Source organism: Malaclemys terrapin, chromosome 13, assembly GCF_027887155.1.
Source record: "Malaclemys terrapin pileata isolate rMalTer1 chromosome 13, rMalTer1.hap1, whole genome shotgun sequence".
NCBI classification, from domain to species: Eukaryota; Metazoa; Chordata; order Testudines; family Emydidae; genus Malaclemys; species Malaclemys terrapin.
Window position 1 is genome coordinate 32532863 of NC_071517.1, and position 23781 is coordinate 32556643.

The following is a 23781-nucleotide window of genomic DNA, read 5'->3' on the forward strand; positions in this document are numbered from 1 at the left end:
GCGGGCAGGGAGGGGCCCCCACTTGCTCTAGTCAAGGGCCCCAGAAACCCCAATCCACCTCTGACCCCAGGAGTCCTGATGCCCAGCCCCCTTGCTCTAACCACTAGACCCCACACACCCCCCCAGAGCCGTGTGGACAGAACCCAGGAGTCCTGATTCCCAGCCCCCCCTCCGTTCTAACCACTAAAGCCCACTCCCCGCCCAGAGCAGGGGAGAGAACCCAGGAGTCCTGCCTGTAGCTAGCCACTAGATAGCGCTGTGCTGTCTGTTGCTGCAGGACGCAGACAAGCTTTCCCCGCTCCTCCCTCTTCCTCGGCTTCCTGCCTGGCGATCGGCATCTGCTCCCGGCTCGCCTCCCTTCGCTGCGGTGCAGAGCCCCCCGCCCGGCGCCCCGCTAGGGCCTGGCCCCGAGGGAGAGGCGGAGGAACCGGGGGTCCCTGCAGCCCTTTGTGGGGTTGCAGTTGCAGCCATGGAGGGCGCGGCCGGGCCGGGCCGCAGCCTGCAGGACGAGCTGACCTGCCCCGTGTGCCTGGAGTACCTGCGGGACCCGGTCATGGTCTCGGACTGCGGGCACAATTTCTGCCGCGCCTGCGTCACCAAGTGCTGGGAGGACTCGGAGCGCAGCCTGTGCTGCCCGCAGTGCCGGGAGCCGGTCCCCCACCGCCTCTTCCGGCCCAACCGGCAGCTGGCCAACATCGTGGAGATCGTCAAGCATTTCGGGGCGCAGGCGGCTGCCGGGCCGGGGGCGGCCGGGGCGGGGGTGTGCGAGCGGCACGGGGAGGCCCTGAAGCTCTTCTGCCAGGAGGACCAGAAGCCCGTCTGTCTGGTTTGCCACCTGTCCTGGGACCACCGAGCCCACCGGGTGGTGCCCATAGAAGAGGCTGCCCGGGGCTGTAAGGTAGGAAAAGGCGCCGGTGCATCGGTGCTGGAACTAGGGGTGTGTCCGCACCCCCTGGCTTGAAGCGGTTTCATCCCATACAGCCGGGGTTCTCAACCGTTTTCTTTCCGAGGTCCCCTCCAACATGCTATAAAAACTCCATGGTCTACCTGTGTCACAACAACTCTTTTTCTGCATATAAAGGCCGGGGCAGGCATTAGGGGATAGCAAGCAGGGCGGTTGTTGGAGGCCCCGTGCCACAGGGGGCCCCGCAAAGCGTTGCTCAGGCTTCAGCATCAGCCCCAGGTGGCGCGGCTCAGGGCCCTGGGCTTCATCTTTCTTTCCTGGGCTCCAGTGAGTCTAATGCCAGCCCTGCTTGGTGGACCCCCTGAAACCTGCTTGTGGCCCCCCAGGGGGTCCCGGGCCCCTGGTTGGAAATTGCTGATATCTGGGTTTACAGTTTGGTTCAGTGGCTCTCAGCACTCCCCACTATACAAGTTGTTCCAGCTCCGCTGAGCTGGTGTGTTGCTAGGGTTGCTAGCCCTCCGGCATGGTCCTGGAGTCTCCAGGAATTAAAGATGAATCTTTAATTCAAGATTCTGGCATACGATGAAACATCCAGGGATATCGCTAGGGATACATCCCACCAAAATTGGCAGCCCTATAGAGGCAAAATTGTGGGGTGTGGCTTTGCCTGGGAGAAGCTTCTCTTGGGTGGCTTGCACAGGCCAGGGTGGGTTTTATCTTCTGCAAGGTAATCCTGTATTAAGGAGGAATCTAAATCGGGTGTTAAGGAAGCATGTCAGTCCTGTGTCTGGCTGAAGGAAAAAGGCTGCTCTGATTATTTTCCTTCTTTCCTCTAATCAGCTTTTTTTGGATCTCCTGATCTTGGAGTCATGTGGTTAGTGCTCTGAAAACATCCACTAAAATGTGCAGCGGCAGTCAAAAAAGCAAACCGAATGTTGGGAATCATTAAGAAAGGGGTAGATAATAAGACAGCAGATATCCTGTTGTCTCTGTATAAATCCATGGTATGCCCACATCTTGAATATTGCGTGCAGAGGTGGTCGCCATATCTCAAAAAAGATATATTGGAATTGGAAAAGATTCAGGAAAGGGCAATAAAAATTATTAGGGGTATGGAACAGCTTCCATAGGAGGGGAGATTAAGCAGACTGGGACTTTTCAGCTTGGAAAAGAGACAACTATGGGTGTATATGATAGAGGTCTATAAAATTGTGACGGGTGTGGAGAAAGTAAAGAAGGAAGTGTTATTTACTCCTTCTCATAACCAAGGCCAGCTCCAGAGTTTTTGCCGCCCCAAGCGGCAAACAAACAAAAAAAAGCCACGATCGGCTCTACTGCCACCGCTTCATTCTTTGGCAGCAATTTGGCGGTGGGTCCTTCCCTCCAAGAGGGACCGAGGGACCCGCCACCAAATTGCTGCCGAAGAGCCGGATGTGCCGCCCCTTTCTGTTGGCCACCCAAGGCACCTGCTTGCTGCGCTGGTGCCTGGAGCCGGCCCTGCTCATAACACAAGAACTCGGGGTCACCAAATCAAATTAATAGGCAGCAGGTTTAAAACAAACAAAAGGAAGTATTTCTTCACACAATGCACAAACTGTGGAACTCTTTGGCAGAGGATGTTGTGAAGGCCAAGACTATAAAAGGGTTCAAAAAAGGAACTAGATAAGTTCATGGAGGATAGGTCCCACCAATGGTTATTAGCCAGGATGGGCAGGGAGGGAGTCCCTAGCCTCTGTTTGCCAGAAGCTGGGAATGGGCGATGGGATGGCTCACTTGATGATCATCTGTTCTGTTCATTCCCTCTGAGGCACCTGGCATTGGCCACTGTCGGAAGACAGGATACTGGGCTAGATGGACTTTTGGTCTGACCCAGGCTGGCCGTTCTTATGTTCCTGTATGTACTAACCTGGTGCTGTCCTTTTAATTGCAATTTGTAAATCAAGACTGAATGCCTCTTCTCAAAAGAGTTGCTCTACCTCAGCCAAGAAGCCCTGGGCTTGACGTAGCAATTGCTAGGTGAAATTCTCTGGCAGGTGTTTATGTCAGAGGACAGTTTGGATCATCAGGTTCTTTCTGGCCTTTGAAAACTTGCTACGTAACATGATTCATATTTTAACTGCCATGCTGCCCCTCACCCCTGCAGTGCAGACAGTGACATAAAACAAACACAGTCAAATTTATTGCAGGCCTTTGTAACTGAGACAGGTTCCTACTGTGGGGTGAGACCTAAATGCTAGCCCCAAAGCCTGGATTTGAAGCAGATTTTAATGAGAATTTGAGGGGATCTCTGGAGCTGGGGATTTCAGGTGTGGAGGGGAAGGTTAGAGAAAAGGTTTAGAAAACCTGACCTGAGAGGAAAGGTTAAAAATCTGGACGTGTTGTCTTGGGAAAAGAAGAGTGGGGGAAAAACTAGTAAGTTTTCAGATCAGTTAAGGGCTGTTATAAAGAGGGCAGTGATCATTTGTTCTCCATGTCCACAGAAGGCAGGACAAGAAGCAGTGGGCTTAATCTGCGGAAAAGGGAGATTTCGGTTAGATATTAGGAAAACTTTTTAACTGTCAGCAGGGCTTTGGAGTGGAGCCCGGAGCGCGGAGCAGTGGAGCTGCAGGTTTTTGCCTGGAGCTGGAGCGGAGCTGGAGCACAGCTCCAAAGCCCTGTCAGGGTAGTTTAACTCTGGAATAGGCTTCCCAAAGGAAGTTTTGAAATCCCCACCATTGGAGGGCTTGGACAACACCTGTCAGGGATGGTCTAGGTTTACTTGGTCCTGCCTTAGTGCGGGGGGATGAGATAAATTTTTGAGGTCCCTGCCAGCCCTACATTGCTATGATTCTATGTCTAGTGGTTTGAGGGGAGGGGGGCAATGTTTGGGTCCAGTTATGGGAGGAGCGGAGCCGGACGTAAGGATGTTCTGAGCTGGGGGGATCGGTTTGGGCGCCGTGTTGGAATGACTTCGGATATGTCAGTAGGGGCTGGGAGATTTGGAGGCAGCGGCTGGGAGCTAATTTTGGGGCAGTATTTTTGCTGCCGTGTCTGGGGTTTTAAGGGATGCGTAGATTTGGACTAGGTTTTTAAAGTAGTTTGGAGGAGCTAGGACTTGGTTGTTTGGGGCAGGATAGATTTTTTTGGTATGTCATGACAGAATTTCTGTCCGGGAGGTAAAAGGAAGAGGGCTCCTCTACTTCCAATTGTGCCTGGGTGTTTTTGTCCCTCTTCCTCCCCCCTATCCCCCGGTTGAAGCTCCATTTGTCCTATTGCCCCCTCTGCTCACATCTGCATGGTTGAGCATGAAGTGTAGCTAAGAAACAGTCTCAGGGAGGGCTAAATCTTGCCCTCAGACATGCAAGTGAGCAGTCCCAATGGCTCCTAGTATGTGTTTTCGGCAGAATTTGTGCCTGGGTTTGTTGGTCTATATAAAGGATAAAGAATAACAAGGTCGGCATTTTAACAACATTCTATAAATCAGTGAGATGCCCTCACCTGGGATACTGTATTCAGTTCTGGTCAAGGATAAAGCAGTAACAGAAGGGGTTTACAGGTGGGCAAAGAGCATGATCTGGGCTCCGGAGACACTTGTGAATGGGCAGGGACTGGCAGCCCTGGGACTGCTCAGTTTAGAGAGGAGATAAACAAGAGGGGGAGAGGATATAGGTGTCGGCAAGAGTGAATGGAGTAGAGAAGGGAGATTAGGAGACAGGGTGAGTAGAGTTTCCCCAATACAGAGCAAGGGTACATTCAATGAAATTGAAAGGTAGCCAGTTTTAAAACTGATCAAAGGAACTACTTGTTCACATTACATGCAATTAGCCAGTGGAACTCATTGCCACAAATATAATTGAGCAGAAGTCAATACAGGACTGGATATTTATATGAATACTTCTTGCCATAGATTGTTCTTTATTTGTACCGCCCTTTGTTTTGAGTTATAATAGTAAGGATTAAAAGTGCAAGACCCAAATTTTCAAGTCCAAGAGTGATTATGAATTGCCTCTCCTTTGCCAACAAGGGACACCCTGGAATGACATGATTTTTCAGAGGACAAGCACTCAGTCTTTCTGAAAATCAGGGCCATTTAATCTTCTCAAACTGAGCACCCCCAAAAAAAGTTGACTCCCAGGATGACTAGTCACTCCTCAAACTATGGATCCAGGAGCACTGGAAGGGACATATACACTTGTGCTTCAGTGTTCCTTCCTAAATCTCTATGAGCTAGAATAATGTTTGCCTGGGGGCAGATTAGCCCATAATTCCCTGCTGCAGGGTTTATCGCACCTTCTTATGAAGAAGCTGGTGTTGGAGCCTGGAGATGGGCTCCTGGTCTGACCCAGACTGGCAATTCCTATGTTCCTAAGTTTGGGAACTTTGTGGTGAAACCCTCCCAACAAAGATCCTTCTTGCTTCTTCCAGGAAGCACCGCAAGAGCACCTGGCTGGTCTGAGAAAAGACAGAGAAGAAGCCAAAGCCAACGAGGAGAAGAGAAGTGAGGAGCTGCTGGTATGTGCCCAGCGCCGTCCCCCACCCCAGGTTTGCCTGGGATCAGAGTGCCCTGAGTAACAAAGCAAACACAGGGCCTGTTTCTCTGTAGCCTCTGAGGGTGATGGGGGGGAGAGCGAACATGGGCTGGCTGGCTGGCTAGAGAGTTTGGACAAGTGCAGGTGAACAAGGTTTTGAGAAAAATCCCTGCTGTTGCTGTTAGCAAAGGTGCAGATGCCCTTGCGTATGCTGCTGTCGTGAGCTTGTGGGGCTTGGAGCTGGGCTGTGGCTTGATGTCTCTAAGAACTGCCCATCTGCAGAGCTCAGCAGCCATATTGTTCTTGGGGCTGCTGGAAACCGTCACAGAGGAGGCGCGCATGCCTGCTACCCCTCTCATAGTCTCTTTGCTTTGGTTCCTTCTCCGTGCCCTTTCCCCCTCCCTCCCCAGGATGAGGAATTGGTCATCTGGCCAGACTCCAGGTCACCTCCCTCTCCAGGGCTGGGCTTCTGGGGAAAGGTGAGGGCATCTGGTCTCTCCTGAACTCTGCCCACTCACAATCTCCAAATGAAATCCCATTTGCAGTGGATGGAGCATATCTTCATAGTAGGATCATCCCTCTCCCTTGTCACCTATTGTGGTCAGTGGTAAAATGTTGATCAAAGATGACTTCTAGCTTGTCATCCATAGGCTTCAGAGTTAACACGGTTTCAATACATGGTGACAGTTCATGTCTCTGAGAGATATTGTTTCAGGCTATTTGCAGACACAAGTAACCCTTACTGCGTCATTCACATTTTCAGTTATTTCTTTGCCACTGTCAGGGCAAAAAAAAAAAAAAATAGAAACTGAATCTCAGATTTTGGGGCACAAGATGCAGAGACCAGGGAAACGTAACAGGTCACTGAGCTACTGCTAAAGGGCTTGATCCTGCCCTGAGGATCCTGCTCTGTCCTTTCTCTTTAAAGAAGTCCCCCCTTCAGCTGAGAGGCTACTTATGATTTTCCATCTGTTACCGAGCTACCCTCTCTGTGATTGCAGAAACAGACAGAAGCCGAGAGACAGAAGATCCTCTCTGAGTGTAAGGAGCTGCGTGGTTTCCTGGAGGAGAAGGAGCAGTTCCTGCTGTCCCGGCTGGAAGCGCTTGACGGAGACATTGCTCAGAGACGGGATGAGAGTGTCTCTAAACTCTCAGAAGAAATTTCCCACATTGATAAACTGATCACTGAGAAGGGAGAAGAGACGGGGCAGCAGTTGGTGAGCCAGTCCCCGCAGGTGAGACATATCATAAGGTTACTATCGTTATCTTCCATCTCACTGATTAGAGGGAGGCAGAAAATGAGGCATGGAACAAAGCAAGTTGGTTGCAGCGCTGGGTCTAAAATCCAGGAGTTCTGACTCCCAGATACCCCATCTATAGACCCGGCTCCTCTCCCAGGGTTTGGAGTGGAACCCAGGAGTCCTGATCCACTGCAAACCCCTTCACTCGACTGGGAAGTGTCTGTTCTGATCCATTCCCTGTTGGAGTCCAGGATTCAGAGTTCACAACATAATTGACAAGTACATTATCTAGATGCTACCTGGAGCCAGTCAACCCCTCTCCCCCCCCCCCCCCCTTTAAATTTGTATTTTTTTTAATCATCTCATTTTCACAGTAAGGAATACTTTTTTTTTAAATGCATTTGTTTTGGTCCATTTTGTTCCATGGCCGGATTTTGATCTTAAAGGCTTCAAAAGCTGTTACAAAAAAGGAAACAATTGAGATTTCTTGCATTTAAAAACATCTATGAAGTTTCAAAGTTGGGTACTTAAAAAATAAAATCATGGGGTAAATTTCAGCCAGCGCTCATGTTAATAGCTCAGTGGGACAAATTGTGCTCTCAAGTGGGACTGGTTGGTGTAAATCTACTGAGTCAATCTAGCTTGACACTGGTGTGAATCAAATCTGAATGCGGCCCCTGTTCACATAGGTCTGGTCTGCACCTAAAAAATAGATCGACCTACTTACATCGCTCAGGGCTGTGAAAAATTTCGCACTCTGTGTGATGACCCAATCCCCCCTATAGATGCAGTTGGGTGGATGGAAGAATTCTTCTATCAACTTAGCTACCATCTCGCAGGGAGGTGGATTACCTGCAGCGACAGGAGGATGCCTTCTGTTGATGTAGGAAGTGTTTACGCTACAGTGCTTCTGCTGCAGTGCCAGAGCTGGGCTGCTGTAGTGTAGACGATTCCTCTCAGTCATCTGAAATCCCTCTGCAAACACAGATGAGTTTAGCTTTGAAGCTAGAAGGGCACTACTAGCCTTGCTCTACAGATAGGGAAACAGCGGCAGGAAAGGACTGACTTTCCCAACAAGCCAGTGGCAGGACAAAGAGTTGGAGCCAGGAGTCCAGCACTGTAAACCACTCCCACCCCCCACCCCGCCCCCAGCTCATCCTTCCGCACCACTTGAGCTCCCTGTTTAGCAGGACAGGGAGACATGGGGGGATGGGGTTCTCGCTACCAAGGCAGAAAATCTTTTCTTCTTGTAAAGTGCATGGGGAGATGCTTTCCCCCATGGCCACTTCACAGCTGACCATTCCTGAGGCTGCTGAGAGCAAACATCCCAGCTGGAAGGAGATGGAAGTAGCAATGCCCTCTGAACGGGAGCCTGTGTGTCAGACTCCAGTGGAAACTCCCCTGCAGGACCAAGAGGCCTCCCCAGTCTGGGACACATTCACTGACTGCCTCTTCTTTCTCCTCCTCTCTAGGGTGGTGGCGGCAGCAGGATCGGGTAAGTCCTGGGCTCCATCTCCCTCCCCTTCACGCTCAGCTCGGCTTGGAAACAGCACTGAATATGCAGCCACGGAGTGCGACACGCTGACCCGTGGTTGTGTGTCCCACTAGCAGCTGCCATAGCAAGGAGAGGAGGGGCTAGTTGCTACGTGACAGCCAATGGGATTACTCCTTTAGCTTCTGTGGTAGGGGCTTTGTCTTTTGGTGTTAGAGAGCCCAGGTTCTATCCCAGCTGGAGACCTGCGCTGTCTATGGTCCTAGTGTTTTACGTGAGATCCACCCACTCTGGATCTCTGTCTCCTTTCTTTCCACATAACCCTGGGATTGGTGCCCCTTGTTACTAGAGTAGCCCAGCGCGAGAGAACTGGGCTAGTGGGAATCCAGAGAGCTCCCAAACAGGTCTCCATTCCTGCCCCCCCAAGTCCTGTTCCAGTCCATTTGGAGCATGGGGTTGTAGTCACATGACTCACAACAACTGGGATTGTCTTGCAAAGCTCAGATCAAACTGGCCTGAGAGCTCCCAAGTTTTCTGGGGCTGGGCCTCAAGCCCGTTTCTAACCCTTCCTTCTCCTCTCTCTCCAGCAGCGAGAACTGGACGTTTCAGAAGCCGGAGCCTGCGTTTGCGGAGCTGGAAAAAAGACTCAGGAGTTTCTCTCAGAAAAGCGCCGTCCTGAAGGAAGTCCTGCTGGAGTTCAAAGGTGAATGGAAGCATCTGGGTCTTCTCTGCTCATAGCTGCTGTAACATTGGGGAGGGCTGTTACGTCAGTAGCTTACCTGGTCTCTCAGTGCCTAACTTCTATCAGTCGGTCTTACCTGTGGCTGTGCCGGTGGTCTCTGTCTTGCCACCCTGTAATTTTAAAAGCCGCTACTAGGCTAAAGCAGCAGCAACCCCGTGGTTAAGGTTGCAGCATGTCCTCAAGATCACTCCAGCGACCCCCCTCCCACACCACATATATGCTCCATCCACACATGCTGCTTTTCCTCTGAGGGCTTGTTTTATAGCAAGAGTTGGAAGAACTGGGTGTGTAGCACGTCTCTCATTCCTTGCAGTGGAAGCCACTGTTCTGAGTTGGGTTGTGAGGACCTGGTGACAGTGTGTCTTGCCAGGGATAGGATCCTTTCCCCTTCACTGGGCATTTCCTAGCTCTGAGTGGTGTCTATAATGAAGCCTTAGACCAGTGGTTATCAGCCCACGGCCCATGGGTGGCTTATGGCCCAATTGGCACACAGTTGTGGCCCATGGGACAGCCTTGGCCATACAGGTAGTATATATATTATGTGGATGCAGCCCACATAATACATAGGGCTTGTCTTAAATCGGCGTCACTGTGATTGATGCAGCAGCATTGATTTAGTGGATCTGGTGGAGATGCAATAAGTCGATGGCCGAGCGCTCTCCCGTCAACTTCAGTACTCCACCTCCCCAAGAGGCGGAAGCTACGTTGACGGGAGAGCGTCTCCTGTCGACATAACACAGTGCTGTAAGTCGATCTAAGCTACGTTGACTTAAGTTACGTAACTTGCGTAACATAGCTCGACTTACTTTGCTCATGGAGACCAGGCCATAGAGAGCCACATATGCGGCCCACAATGATAAACCGGTTGAGAACCACTGCCTTAGACACGGGATATTAAGCGTTGGTTGAAACTCTTCAAACAAGGGCCTTTGTACTAAAATGGATACTCCTTCATCTTCCAGTGTAATGGAAGAACTTGTTTCCCATTTCCTACCCCTGGTTCAGTGGCAGAAGGAAAACTTTTGTGGATTTTGTTTCACTTTTTCAACCTGCTCTAGGTGCTCATCCCCAGGAAAGCCAGGGCTCAATTCTTTCTCCTTTCATTCCCCTAGAAAATCTGCGCTTTGAGCTGGAGAACGACACAGGTAAGCCTCTGCCTCCCTCCGCTGACTTCTTCCAGTGTCCCAGGAGCTGACGTTAACCCTGCTGCTGTGGCAGTAACAGTGCGGGCGTAGGCCTGGCGACTCGCCCCCTGGTGTGATGGCTGAAGGGAATTCAGCCCAGATCTCCCCCTCAGCGTTTTGTTTCCGTTTTGGATAAGGAAACAAAATGCTGATGGCTGCGAAGACGGGCGTTTCCTCAGCAGACCCCCCTGCCTTCTAGTGCGCTCTTCTGAATTCCTGTTTTCTCGAAGCCAAACGCAGTTTGGAAGCTGTAAGAGCATGCAGTGTCTCTGGGCCCAGAGACCTCCCCTTTTCCCTGAAGCTTCCTACATCTCTCAGGCCATTGCCCATCAGCACAGGTAGTGCCACAGCTTAAAAGAGGGAAGATCTGGTGGCATAAGGGGCTGTCCCCAGGGATGAGCTCTGCTGTTAAATCCCTGTCTCCCTCTCTCTAGCTGATATATCTCTAGACCTGGACACTGCAAACCCCTACCTGGTGCTGTCCGAGGATAAGCGCAGCGTGAGGCTGAGGAGCGCCCCGCAGGATGTGCCGGCCAGCCCCAAGAGATTCGATTACTCCTTCTCTGTCCTGGGGGCCGAGGGCTTCACCTCGGGGAGGCACTACTGGGAGGTGGAAGTGGGGGACGGGGACAGCTGGGCCGTGGGGGCTGCCAGGGAGTCGGTGAGGAGGAAGGAGAAGATCGACTTCACGCCCGAGGAGGGGATCTGGGCGGTGGGGCTGAATTGGAAGGGCAAGAACTGGGACCAATACCAGGCTTTCACCTCCCCTGAGACTCCCCTGTCCCTCTGTGAGAGGCCCAGGAAGATCGGGGTCTACCTGGACTACGAAGGGGGGTGGGTGGCGTTCTACAATGCTGATAACATGGCCCCCATCTTCACCTTCACGGCCGCCTTCTCGGAGAAAATCTTCCCTTTCTTCTGGCTCTTCTACGTGGGCTCCTCCCTCACACTTTGCAACTGATGCGCCTGGCCCAGTTTGCTCTTTAAGGGGACCTGCAAAGGGTGGGGGTCCTGCCCCTCTGTTCTTTGTTGTTAGTTTTGTTGTTGTTGCTGCTTTCTGAAGTATATAACGAGCCTGAAAGATTGAAATGAACTTTTCCCCCCAAACTTTTCTCTTCTCATTACACTAGAAATTCAGAGCTTGTCTACCCTGGAAAACGCTATGGCCTGCTGGGAATCTCAGCTTAGATGCTGAGGAGCACAAGTTGTATTGCCTTTCAGTGAGACTTGTGCTCGTAAGTGATTTTTTTAGGTGGTTTTTGAACGACACCCCCCACCAGTCTGTCCTGGAAGACTATAGCCCACTGGAGACCTGGCAGCTATACCAAAGAGCCTGCTTGAGATGAAGTGAATTATTTTATTCAGGCAGGTTAATTTTTTTTTTTAAACACCCCACGAACTCAGTTGCCCTCCACACACTTGGGAGAAAAGCTCTCTTTGTTAATGATTCACCTGATCCACATCTCTGAGACCTCCAGTGAGTCTGCCAGAGGAGACCAGACTCGATTCTCCTGATGTCCCAGTGGTAAATCAAGCTGCATGGGGGAAGAAGGCATAATCAGCTGGGCCTCTTTTTTTTTTTTTTTTTTTTTTTTTTTTTTTTTTTTTTTTGCACTTTGCAGGTCACCTTTTGCAAATGTAACTGCTCCAATTCCCGCTCCCTTTCCTCCCCAGCCTTAGCAATAGGACGCTTTATCTCATAACACGTTACCCCTTCTCCTGGCCACTAGCACGTAACAGAGTCAAACCTGATTCCCCTTCTGTTGCTTTCCCTATGTTGTCAAATACCTAGTGAGCGTTACAGGGTTGCCCTTGATGTTGGTGTTTTGGGGCCATATTGAGGCTGCCGGAAGCTCAGGGCCCTTGGTTTGGCTCAGGCTTGTCGGGCATGAGCTGTAGCCCACCTAAGGGCCGGGTGTGTGTGTGCTGTGATTACCTGCTGATCCACTACTGAATGGAGCCAGCTTGTCTAGAGGCCTTGTTCTGGAGTTGCATGTGAGATAAGCAAGGACAGTTGAACCCAGAGGGTTCCCATTGAGCCCAGTGGGGTTGGATGATGTTTTTGAGTTACAGTAGCACAACTGCAAGTTACAGCAGTCTGGAGTGACTCCAGTGTCAATTGAGAGCAGACTCCAGGAGTCAGTCCAGATTTGATTCCAGCCCTAAACCCCATTGATTTCAGGAGTTGCCCTGGTTTAACACAGATTCAACAGGGTAAAGTTAACCAGAGGGGTTTTCCATCTGCTTGTATCTAACTCCAGCCTAGCATTCATGCTAGCCTCTGTAACCCCGTCAGTGCTCTGCGTCTCTGAACCGTCGCTCTGTTTCGTAGGAAAATAAAATTCACTGTACAAACAGAAAAAGCTCCTGTGGTGTTGAATATTTCGCTGCTGCCTGCCTGCCATACAGCCTTATGCAGGCAACAGAGCTGCCCCAAACAGGAGCCTCCCTCATCCACTGCAGCAGGTGAGGACAGCTGGGGTGGGCTGTGTGACGGCTAATCCGTGTAGGTGGTTCATGGCGGCACTAATGGATATTCACAGTGCTTGGGCTGAGCACTGCTACGTCCCCTTGGAGGGACTGCAACTCTGCCCGGTGTAACCTGGCCTGAGCTGCTTTCGTGACTGGTTTAAGGGCACTGAGGGGGCTAGAGCCCAGCTTTCCCCGGCTGGTGCCTTCCTGAGTGCATAACACAATGGCTCCTCCTGCGGCCTGTCCCAGTGCCAGGTAAGCAGAGTAAGTTTCCACGCCTGGCTGAGGCCTTGTCTGTGATGGGACGTAGCTGCACGCTTCTAGTACCAATGAGGTTCGGTGTAGCGTGGCATTGCTTGTGCCCACCTGAGACTCAAACAGAAGGTGCACGGGCAAGTGCTGGCACTGGTGTGACCACTAGCAGGGGCAGCGGCCACGGGGGGCAGACAAGGCTGCAGCAAAGGGAGCATCTAGCTTCCTCTTCTCAAGAATGTTCTGGGCATAAACTGAGCCGCATGACAGAGTGGGGAGCAAGAGAGTTCCTGTGGGTGCCATATAATAGTCAGTGGGCACCAGCGTTCCTTCTAATTTTTCCCACGCATGTGCGGAATGAATTTATGTGCAGCAGGGTGGGGCCAAGGTGTTCAAAGTGTGGGGAGATGAGGGGCTTGGGGTGCAGGCTGCCCCAGGGCTACAGCAGGGAGAGAGGACTCTCCCCAGCTTTCTCTCCCTGCAGTAGCACCTGGGCTGGGGAGGAGAGGCACCTCTCCCCTGGCTGCAGCAGGCCCGGGCTGGGGGAGAAGCATCTCTCCACTCCGCGGCACTTAAGAGGCTGCTGTGTGGCCATGCAGTTTAGAGGGAACTTAGCTGGGCACTCCTGCAGGGAGCAGACACGGACCATCCTGCTTTGAGCATGTGCCCGGGGGGGGGGGGGGGGGGAGATCTAGTTAGCCTGTAAGAGCTGTGAGGCTGGCACGTGCTCAGTGCAGACAGACTCTTGCCAGCATTTAGTTGCAAAACTCTTCAAGGCACTTCTACTGAGCATGTGCGAGCTGTTTGGCAGCTTGTAGCTGTGGCAGATTCAGGTGGATTTTTTTTTTTTATAGGGGTGGCAAAAAGCTGGGTCCAGACATGAGGGTGACCCACCCCCACCAAATTTCAAGTCCCTGCTCCACAGCATGCAGGTATTATCTCGGTGAAACTTTTACCTGGCTCAAAAATGAGAAAGCTCTTGGAGTTGAAACTCTCAAAAATAGATCAAGCCTCTCAAGCTGAGGCCGCCTCCCACTACAAGTGCTGACAGGCTGAACGGTTAGCGTGGCAAAGTTAAACCATACCAATCTAGTAGCATACCAATCTAGTAGCATGGGTACTGCTGGTACACACTTTCTGGCAGGAATTTTATTCGATGCACGCTGGGGCGTAGATGGTACTCTAATACAAACAGCAATGGCCTTCCGGGCACAAGGCGGCTCGCTGATAATCCCCTCCCCAGTGGCAGCTCAGCGGGCAGCTGTGCCAATCGAGGCTTTGCCTGGAAGTTGCTAGGCCAGGACTGGCTGCTGCTGGCTCCTGACCCGTGAGCCAGATGCTGGCTGGCGCTCACCCCGTCCAAACTGCGGCAAGGCCGAGGTAGAAATCCTCCCCGCCGTGGCTTTTCTGATGGGCAGCCAGGTGCGCCCTCTCCTGGAAGCCTTTCCCGCACAGGGGGCACTTGTAGGGCTGATGGCCCGCGTGGACGCTCTGGTGGTTCCTGAGGTCCGAGCTGCGGCCGAAGCCGATGCCGCACTGGGGGCAGTGGAAGGGCCGGTCACCAGTGTGACTCCGCCGGTGGAGGATGAGGTCTGGGTGCTGGGCAAAGCCCTTCCCGCAGTCGGCGCAGTGGTAAGGGGCATCTCCAAGGTGGCTGCCCTGGTGGGCCAGGAGGTGGGAGCGCTGGCTGAAGCTTTCCCCACACTTGAAGCAGGTGTGCCGTTTCTCCTCCATGTGGCTGTACCGGTGCATTTCCAGCTGGCCCGGCCACTTGAAGCCCTGGCCGCACTCGGGGCACTTGTAGCGATCGTCTTGCAGGTGGGTGCGCTGGTGGTTGACCAGGACAGAGCGCTTGCGGAAGCGCCGCCCGCACTTGGGGCACTGGTGGGGCCACTCCCCCATGTGGCTCTTGCGGTGGGCGGCCAAGTCGCAGCGACGCAGAAACCCCTCCCCACAGTCAGGGCAGGGGAAGGGGATCTCCCCGGTGTGGGAGCGCCGGTGGACGGACAGGTCGCAGCGCCGCAGGAAGCCCCGCCAGCAGTCGGGGCAGGGGAAGGGTTTCTCCAGAGCGTGCAGCCGCTGGTGACGCAGGAGGTGAGCGTGGTCAACAAAGATCTTCCCGCACTCGGGACAGGGCCGCTGCTGCTGCTGCTCCGGCTGGAGGCTCAGCAGGACCTGGATGTATTTGTGGCCCACGCTGCCTCCCCCGGGGGAAGTGGGCTGGGCTCCCTCCTGCCCTTCCAACCCGCCCCAGCTTGCACAGACGTCCTCCTGCTCATGACTCCCTTCGCATTTTATTGATGACATAAGGTGTGGCTCCCCCTGCGTCGGCATCCAGGACACGTTCCCTTCGGATTTCACGGACAGCGTCCTGCGCAGCTCCACTTGTGTGGGACCCTGGTGCTGAGCATTTTCATGGGCTGGACCCTCCCCTGCTGGGACAGAGAGAGAGAATCCAGACAGGAAACCTCAGAGAAGAGTGTGTGTAGGGGGGAAAACAAACTACAGTAACAGCTGGGGACATGGAAAAAAGAATGAAGATCCTGCCCAAACTCTTCCCCAGAGGACAGAGAGGAGGGGACCAGTTCTGCCTCCACCCCATCTGAAGACTAAAGGGCAAAGGAAGCCAGGTGTCAGGAAGGGGTGAGCACAGAGGCACTGTCTTTCTAATTGGCGGCGGAGGGGGGTGCTCCATCCCAGGCCCCACCCCTTCCCTGAGCTCGCTCCTCCCTCCCAGTGCCTCCTGCCCACCCTGAACAGCTGATCCGTGGTGGGCAGAAGGTGCTGGGGGGAGGGGGGAGGGGAAGGAGCTGATCGGCAGGGCCCACCGGTGGGTGCTGAGCACCCATGGAGTTCAGCACCTATGTGTCGGCACTCGGGCGAAGGAAGCTACTGCCAGGTGTCAGTCAGGAATGGGTGGGAAGCCAGTCTGACGGTTGCCGTGACAGCTGAGGATAACCCTGCTCTGGGAGGGAGGAGGTTGAACTAGGGTGGGGGGCACTCAGCAGGCCAGCTGTTTCCTTTCCTTGCCGATGGTATGTGTCAGTAGAGCGGGTTCCTCACCTGCACAGGCGCCCTGCGGGCTCTCCTTCTCCTCAGAGCCATGCAGATTGGGGACCCATGGCTCGCCCTCCCCTTTCAATGGGGAAATCATATCAGGCTTGGAAACCGGAAATCCTGCGCAAGGGAAAGAAACTGAGTGAGATGAGGGAAAGTCGTGGAATATTTCTTACAAAGAGTGTTCCATGATTTTTAACCCCAGTTCATTTTAAAGCAGTAAAATCCCAGGGCCAGCTCCCCAGCTGCTCAAAATCTCTGCACATTCTGCTACAGGTGGAAACTTCTCTCTGCTGGAAACACAGAGCCAGGCACTCATCAGCAAAGCGGTTCCTGTAGTGTATGGAAACCAACTTCGTGTCCTAGAAAGTGGAAAGTCCACCTTGGATCCACTTCTTACTGACGGAGAGGGGCCCGGTGATAGTCACAGGGACGCTGGGACCAGTGGGATTCAGCGCAGGAAGGGATGGGAAGGAGTTGGGGGTATCACCCAATGCAGCAGTTCAAGGGCGTTATGGGTCAGCAAAGCACATTTTGTGGAATGAAGCCATCAATGAGCTTGTGAAACCAAATCCCCACAATCCCTTCCCCAGAGGACACAGACGAGAAGTCCCATCGTGCCTTCACACCCGTCTGAACGCTCAAGGGCAAGGGAGGACAGTGGGGTGGGAGCTAACGTCAGGGTTGGTTGGAAGCCTGGAGTGATATCTGCCATGAGGGTCTGACTCCTACTGGGGACAATTGTGACCTGTGTGGGATGAGGTAGAACTGGGGGGAGCACACGAGGCATTTGGAGGACTCCCAGCTATTCCTTTCATTGTCTGGTGGGCTGTGTTAGTTTAATCAATTCCTCACCTATGCAGGTACCGCTCAGGCTCCCCCTTTCCTCGGAGCCCTGGGGATCTGAGACCCATGGCTCTTCCCCTCGCTCCAGCCAGGAGATCACATCAGGTTTGGGAATGAGAAATCCTGCTGAGGGGGGAAGAACATGGTGGGATGGGGGTGAATGAATGGTCTGTGGAATGTTTGTTACAAAGAAAGTTCCATGACATAACCCGGCCCCTCCCCTACGCTGTGGGGCATTGCATTGGCAGATGGACATGGGAGACCCTTCAGAAGAGTCGGACATGCTTTGCCCCCTGGAGAAGATGCTAGGATCTGCACACGCCAGGTGACCCAGGCACAGCACTAATATCAAACCACTTAGGCCGGATTCCGGGCTGTAGCGGGGAATGAAACTTTCAACACAAAAGACTTCTCTTCAGAAAATGAGATTTGGTTGAAAATTATTTCATTTGCAAAACAGTTTAGCTTTCAATTCCATTTTTAGAAAATATTTTGTAATGGTAATTCTTTTTTGAGAAGAACAGAAATTAAAAAAATAAATCTTTAGTTTAGAAATTGTGGGGAAGTGCCACCTTCTGCCAGAGTTCTACTTTCTCCTGCCTGTCCTTTTCCACCCGAAAAGAGCAGGAGGAAAGTCGAAGAGCGAGAGAAATTAATAGTGAAGTGTTACTCTGAGGGGTTAAGCACTGAACGTGATATTTGTGGAGAGAAAGCTTCTAATACCCAAGGGAACAAGGAATCCCTTACCCAGCGAGGTCACGCTCTTGTAATTCTCCTGCATGACGTCCCCGTAGAGGGCTCTCTGACTGGGGTCCAGCACAGCCCACTCCTCCTCCGTGAAATACACAGCCACCTCCTCGAAGGTCACCGCCCCCTGAAACAACCACAATCCCCACTCAGGACCTGTTCCCCAGCCACAATCCCACCTGCCCCAGACTGTTCTAGTTTCCTGTGTACTTTCAGTAAGGCTTATAATCCCCAAGTTAGAATCTTGTCCCTACTGCTCCCATGTCCTGCTCAATGGCTCACTCACTCCTATGTCTAACATCTCCCCATGCATCATTCAGGCCTCTGGCCATTCCCTCTGCTCATAGGTGCTGACTTCTATTTTTCCCGGTGAGTGCTCTGCCCAAGGCCCCATCCCCACAAGGCTCCGCCCTCACTCTGCCTCTTCCCACAACTCCCCAACCTGCCCTTTGCTTGCTCCTCTCAGTCCTCTTCCCCAAGGCCCCCTGCCCGCCCGCTGCTGGCTCCTCTCCACCCTCCCCTGAGGCCCGCCAGGGATAGCTCAGTGGTTTGAGCGTTGGCCTGCTAAACTCAGGGTTCTGAGTTCAGTCCTTGAGGGGGCCACTTAGGGATCTGGGGCAAAATCAGTACTTGGTCCTGCTAGTGAAGGCAGGGGGCTGGACTCGATGACTTTTCAAGGTCCCTTCCAGTTCTAGGAGATAGGTGTATCTCCATTAATTTAATTTAATTTAAACAGCTGATCAGCAACCAACCCCAGCCCACCCAACAGCTGTGGCCAGTGGGTGCTGAGCACCCCCTATTTTTTTTCCATGAGTGCTTAAGCCCTGGAGCACCCACGGAGTTGGCGTCTATGCCTCTGCTACCTAATGCACCTTCAGTGTCCCAGGATGAGGGTCACTCATTAGTATGTGAAACTGAGGTGGTTCTCACTGGGTTCACAGGGACTGACCCAGCAAATCTATGGAAGCTCCTTAGCTGGAATTCCTCCAATGCAGGCTCCAACGGGTGCGAGATGGAGCCCTCCTGCTCTTTATTCTTACCCAGCCAAATGAAACCTGAACCTTCAGCATCTGGCTCAGTCCACAAGATTAATTTCTCTCTTTGGTTCTTTCCATTCCCTCAGGGGACCATGCCACCCTGTCGTGCTGTTTTATGCATGTTTTGAGAATCTCGCTGCCCCCAAACCCTCCTCCCCCAAGCTCTGGATTAGAGGTGGCCTGAAATATAACAATGAACAGCCGCGTTCTTTGCTTTACAGCAATGACTCTCAACCTTTCCAGACTACTGTGCCCCTTTCAGGAGTCTGACTTGTCCTGCGTATCCCCAAGTTTCACCTCACTTAAAAAAATCAGACATAAAAGTACAAAAGTGTCACAGCCACTATTACAGATAAATTGCTGACATTCTCATTTTTACCATCTAATTATACAATACATTGATTGGGATATAAATATTGTTATTACATTTCCGTGTATAGTTTATATTGCTCTATACCCAAGTCATTGTCTGTATGAAATTTTAGTTTGCACTGACTTCGCTGGTGCTTTTTATGTAGCCTGATGTAAAACTAGGCAAATATCTAGATGAGTTGATGTACCCCCTGGAAGATCTCTGCCTATCCTCAGGGGTACGCGTACTTCTGGTTGAGAACCACTGCTTTACAGTAACTTGAGACCCGAGCGGCAGAGTTCAGATCTAGATCTGAAGAACTGAACTTGCCCAAAGGGGAACAGATTTAGAAAACCCAGCACGTTTCTTTTTAAAGACAACTGGTTCAGTTAGTATTATACAGAAGGTTTGAAGAGGGTAAGTCTATTTGATAGGGGAAAAAAAATCAAAAGAAATGGAAATGTTTCATTTTGTCTGACATTTTCCTTTTTAACCTTTTTTGGGGGTTTGGGGTATTTTTTTGAAAAAAAAAAATCAAAAAATTCTGTTTCATTTATGTGGGAAAATCCCCACTTTTCTGTCAGTTTTAAAAGCTCCTTCCCCAGCTGGAAAAAAGATCAAGGTAATAAAAAGGTGTGTGGGGGGGGAGGAAGCTTCTCAGTGAAACTAAACCAAAATTTTCTTAAACAAGCAAAAAAAGGACCAAAATGAAAAAATTGTTCACAAATGTTTCTGTCTGTCAAAAAAAGGCATTTCACACTGGAAAAAAATAACCAACTGGACACAAAATCTTCCACCAGCTTTCCCCAGGTTATTTGTTCACACCGCAATAAAACTGGAAATAAGGGAGAAATTGAAGTGTGAGGGCAATAAACCATCACTTGAAACCTTTAAACCTGGCATTGGCTACTGTCAGACAGATCGCGATTGGTGGCGGCAATTGGGAAAAAAAAAAAAAAAAAAAAAAAGCCGCGATCGGCGGCGGCGGCAGTTCAGCGGCAGGTCCTTCACTCCTAGACGGAGTGAGGAACCTGCCGCCCCCGAATTGCCGCAGGTGCCGCCCCTCTCCCTTGGCCGCCCCAAGCACCTGCTTGTTAAGCTGGTGCCTGGAGCCGGCCCTGCTGTCAGAAGACAGGATACTGGGCTAGACCTTTGGTCTGACCCAGAGTGGCCGCTCCTATGTTTCAGAGCAGATGTCTCTTTGTAAAAGATGGGCTCTAGTTGAACCCACAAGTTGCTGGGTTCTATGAAGGCCTCCTGGGGTGGGATTCTCTAGTTTGGGTTACGCAGGGGATAAGACTAGAGGATGATCCTAATGGTTCCTTCTGGCCTTAAAATACAGGAGTCTATCTTTGGCGTGCTGGTCATGCCAACATTCTTCCAGCAAGCACCTTCACTCTGTGCTCCACGCTGCCCCTGACTCAGGGGAGGCGCTGCCTGTGAAACTCCACCAAGCCACGACGCTGCTTATCATGCTAGCCGCCATCACCTCCCCATTACACTGTTCTATGCAGCTGTTGCCTCATCTTAAGACTGAGTATTTTGGGGCAGGTGCTGTCTGTTGGTTCTAGGTTTTCACCCTATCCAGCGCAATACGGCGGGAGTCCCTAGGGACTTCAGCAATTCACAAAGTAAATAATAACTATACCACTGCTGCTGACAACGTGCATGCACTTGCCCACGACCCCTCACGCAGGGTGCACAGCGAGACTTACTGGGCTAGGATTTTGCTGGCTCGGCCAAGGACTCAGATGGGACGTTTCCATACGACGACCCTTCCTCTCATCTGTAGGACCTTGTTCAGGCTGAGGCCCGCACAGCAGGAACAGTTGGGAGAGGAGGGCGGTAGAGGCGGAGCCCTCCATGGCCCCACCTCTTCCCCTAAGTCCCCGTCCCCCAGCCAGGCCAGCAGCTGGAGCCCAGCCGGGGAGCTGCGGACCCTCTACCTGCCCGGAGTGGGGGAGCTCAAGAGCAGCCCCTGGCCTGTGTCCCCGCCCAGGGCAGGTGGAGGGCCCACAGTTCCCCACAGCTGCACACATGGCTCTTACCCCAACCCGGTTTTGACCGGGGCCTCGGAGCCGCAGCCTGGCCATGGTAAGAGCCGTGCGGGCAGTTGTGAGGAGCCGCAGACCCTCCACCTGCACTGGGCTCCAGCTGCTGGCCTGGCTAGGGAGCAGGGCCTCGGGGGGGAAGAGGAAGGGCAGGGGTGGGGCCCATGGCGAAAAGTGGATGGGCCATGGCCCCCTGGCTCACCCTATTCCAGCACCCCTGCCCCACAGCAACATATCGGGAGGGTGTGGGGGGGCGATATTTTATCCTTTGATTTCCCATCAGACCCGTCTCTCCCATTATCCCTCTCAGCCCCCTGCCTGGCTCTGCTCCCTCAGCATTTCCCCACCTCGCGTCGTTTCAGCTACCTGAGCAGGCTGGGTCGACTCCCCTTGCCCCAGGCAGGCTTCAGCCAGCACAGCCGCCTCCTCGCTGCTACGGGGCTCCCTCGCCGTCACCCAGGCCCGCACGTCCGCCCGCAGTGCTCCCAGGAACCGCTCCCGCACGATGACATCCACGATCTGCTCCTTGGTGCGCTCCCCGGGCCGCAGCCACAGCCGAGCAGCCCGGCTGAGCCGGGCTAGCATCTCCCGGGGAGCTTCTCCGAGCTGGGCAGCGCCTGAGCGGAACTGCAAGCGATGGGCTTCCTCGCTGGCCTGCTCTGAAACGGCTGCCTTGCCCTCGGCACAGCCCCTGGTGGGGCCTGTCCCCATGGAGCCGCAGGTTTCAGGTGCCTCCCGGGTGAATGAAGGAACCTCGTCCCCATGAGGCCAGTCACGGGACAGCACCGCCTGCTCAAGGCCAGCAGTGTCTGCCCCTTCTCGAGACCGGGCAGGTGTCTGCGCCATCCTCAATTGAGAATCTTCCCTCTCCGAGCATCCCAGCCAGGACTGGGACGGCGTCCGCGGGGACAAGGGCCAGCCAGGGCTCTGCTCCTCAGCCTCGCTCTCCTCCCTCTTGGGATGCTGGATGGGGATCCCACAATGCCCTTCCCCCAAGGCACGGGGTTCGCCCCACATCCCAGCCATGGCGATCTCCCGTTGCATCTGGTCCTGCTGGGAAAACACTGGGGTTAAAAAACTTGGACCAGCTCCACACCAAGTCTGACACTGCAGCCGAGCTGATGGGGCTATCGCCTTATCCAGTCTGGAGGGCTGGGGGGGCGTGCTCGTGGTAGCCTCCGTAGCAAGACTGATAAGCGTAGGGTGGGGAAAAAAATAGTAGGTGCTCAGCATCCACCAGCTGTTTGGAGGCTAGGGGAGGGGCTTGGGCAAGGGCAGAGAGCAGCAGGCCGGGGCCTTGAGGAGTGGGCAGAGTGAGGGTGGGGCCTCTGGGGAGGGGGCGGAGCCAGGGAGGAGCACTCACTAGGAAAAATAAAAGTTAGCACCTATTCTTGCTCACAAGTGGTGGGGGGGAATAACCACAGCACCTATGCTATAGTTTTCTTCCCAGTGGGTCTGTTCCTATAAACCAGGCTCCAGATCATGCAAGTCCTAGCACTGGTCTGCCAGCCCCTGCTGCCCGCTCACCCCCATCTTCTTCACACACCCCCTGCATTTTCTGCCCCTCTCCCTCCAGGAGGAGACCCCATACGTTCCAGAAAAATCCCCTACCTGAGCTGGTTCCACAGCAGCCATTTCCCAATCCGGACGTTATTCTGCAGCCTGTCAGGGTGAGAAGGGAGGTTTCAATTGGGCCTTGGCACCAATTCATGCCCCGATTCCCTCTTGGCTCCTTCCCTGCAGATGCCCTAGACATGGGGCAGTCAATACGCGGATGGCTGGCCAGACCCGGCCGGCCAGACGCTTTTGAAGGGGACCCCAAAATCTTTATGTATTGATTGTTATTGTTGCTATTTTTTTATATGATTCTCTCTGGAGTCTGGACCTTGATGAAGAAATTTGGACCCGGACAAAAAGTAACTGACTCCCCCTGACTCTGTGCCCCACTTTATTACACCACAGACCCAGCCTCTCCCTCCAGGAGTGAGCGCATTTCCACCCACAGTCTGAACCAAACCCGAGGAAGGAGCAGAACCAAAACAGCCGCTCTGGGGGATCCCCCCTGACACTGTCCCCAGGGCAGCGCATCCCCCCAGCAGCGCGGGGACCAGGCAGAGGCAGGAACTGGCTTTTCCTCTCCCTGCTCCTCCCCAGGAAAGTCAATCTGCCCCGGGGGACTGCAGGGAATGGGGCTGGGCAGGGCTGGGAGCCGGGACCTCCCTCCCCACTGATTGCTCCTGCTGCCCCTGCCAGTCTCTATCCCTGTCTCCCTCCCGCCCCCTCCCCTCGGGCTGGGAGACTCGGTCCCTGGCCCGGCCGGGGGCGTTCGCTCTCCCGGAGCTGGCTCGGCTCCTGCAGGCGCTCAGGGGAGCAGAGCCGGGGGGGATCAGGGAGGGCAGCAGCTCTGGGACTCGCAGACCCCGCCCGGGAGCGGAGCTGGGGCGAGGAGGGGCCGTTGGTGCAGAGTCACTTTCCTGCCCGGCCCCAGCCCTTTCCCCGGGTCTCTCCCCTCACCTGCAGGCTCCGGCTCAGGGGCTGGGGTCGGCAGAGTGGGGTTAATGCGGGTCGCTCAGCTCACAATGGAGCTTGCAGCGGCTGCATCTGACCCAGGAAGCTCAACCCCCGGTCTGCTCAGCAGAGAGAGCAGAGCCCTAGGAGCTTCCCCTCCCTGAGCAATACCCAGAGCCCCCTGGTGGGGAAAAGCGAAGGAAGCCTCCCCCCTCCTCACCCCAGCAGTGCGGACAGAAACCTGGCCGGGGGGGGGATCCGGCCAGACAGGGCCGGCTTTAGGAAGTGAGGGGCCCAATTCGAACATTTTCGGCTGGGCCCCGGCAGGGATGACTAACCAAAAAAAAAACAAAAAAAAAAAACAAAAACACAACCCTGTAAAAAAAAC

At 53.4% G+C, this 23781-nt stretch overlaps 2 protein-coding genes across 5 annotated transcripts; one reads left to right on the forward strand and one right to left on the reverse strand.

Moving 5' to 3' along the window:
• Positions 1 to 305: 305 nt before the first annotated feature.
• LOC128848289 (E3 ubiquitin-protein ligase TRIM7-like) lies at positions 306 to 12434 on the forward strand. Its single transcript, XM_054048201.1, has 7 exons — positions 306 to 898; positions 5309 to 5395; positions 6414 to 6647; positions 8126 to 8148; positions 8733 to 8848; positions 10000 to 10032; positions 10506 to 12434. The coding sequence occupies exons 1-7, from the start codon at positions 470 to 472 to the stop codon at positions 11030 to 11032; spliced, it is 1449 nt and encodes a 482-aa protein (XP_053904176.1). The 5' UTR covers positions 306 to 469; the 3' UTR covers positions 11033 to 12434.
• Positions 12435 to 13864: 1430 nt separating this feature from the next.
• Positions 13865 to 23489, reverse strand: LOC128848254 (zinc finger protein 2-like). Of its 4 annotated transcripts, none has more exons than XM_054048133.1 (7): positions 23400 to 23489; positions 22497 to 22547; positions 21252 to 21935; positions 17446 to 17572; positions 16708 to 16824; positions 15859 to 15972; positions 13865 to 15230 (listed from the first exon to the last, which is right to left on the reverse strand). In XM_054048133.1, exons 2-7 carry the CDS (start codon positions 22518 to 22520, stop codon positions 14146 to 14148), a joined length of 2151 nt encoding a protein of 716 aa, XP_053904108.1. In that variant the 5' UTR covers positions 22521 to 22547; positions 23400 to 23489; the 3' UTR covers positions 13865 to 14145. The 4 variants fall into 4 exon arrangements, with proteins under 4 accessions (XP_053904108.1, XP_053904111.1, XP_053904109.1 ...); XM_054048136.1 differs by having other exon boundaries at positions 16708 to 16821; positions 21252 to 21938; XM_054048134.1 differs by having other exon boundaries at positions 13865 to 15227; positions 21252 to 21938.
• Positions 23490 to 23781: the final 292 nt, after the last annotated feature.

Coding starts and splice junctions, on each gene's coding strand:
- LOC128848289 (XM_054048201.1), top strand. CDS start 470: ATGGAGGGCGCGGCCGGGCCGGGCCGCAGCCTGCAGGACGAGCTGACC. Junction 6,648..8,125: donor TGGTGAGCCAGTCCCCGCAG/GTGAGACATATC, acceptor CCTCCTCTCTAG/GGTGGTGGCGGCAGCAGGAT. Junction 10,033..10,505: donor TGAGCTGGAGAACGACACAG/GTAAGCCTCTGC, acceptor CCCTCTCTCTAG/CTGATATATCTCTAGACCTG.
- LOC128848254 (XM_054048132.1), bottom strand. CDS start 22,520: ATGGCTGCTGTGGAACCAGCTCAG. Junction 17,573..21,251: donor AGTCGACCCAGCCTGCTCAG/GTAGCTGAAACG, acceptor TGGTTGTTTCAG/GGGGCGGTGACCTTCGAGGA. Junction 15,973..16,707: donor CCTGAGCGGTACCTGCATAG/GTGAGGAATTGA, acceptor TCCCTTGCGCAG/GATTTCCGGTTTCCAAGCCT.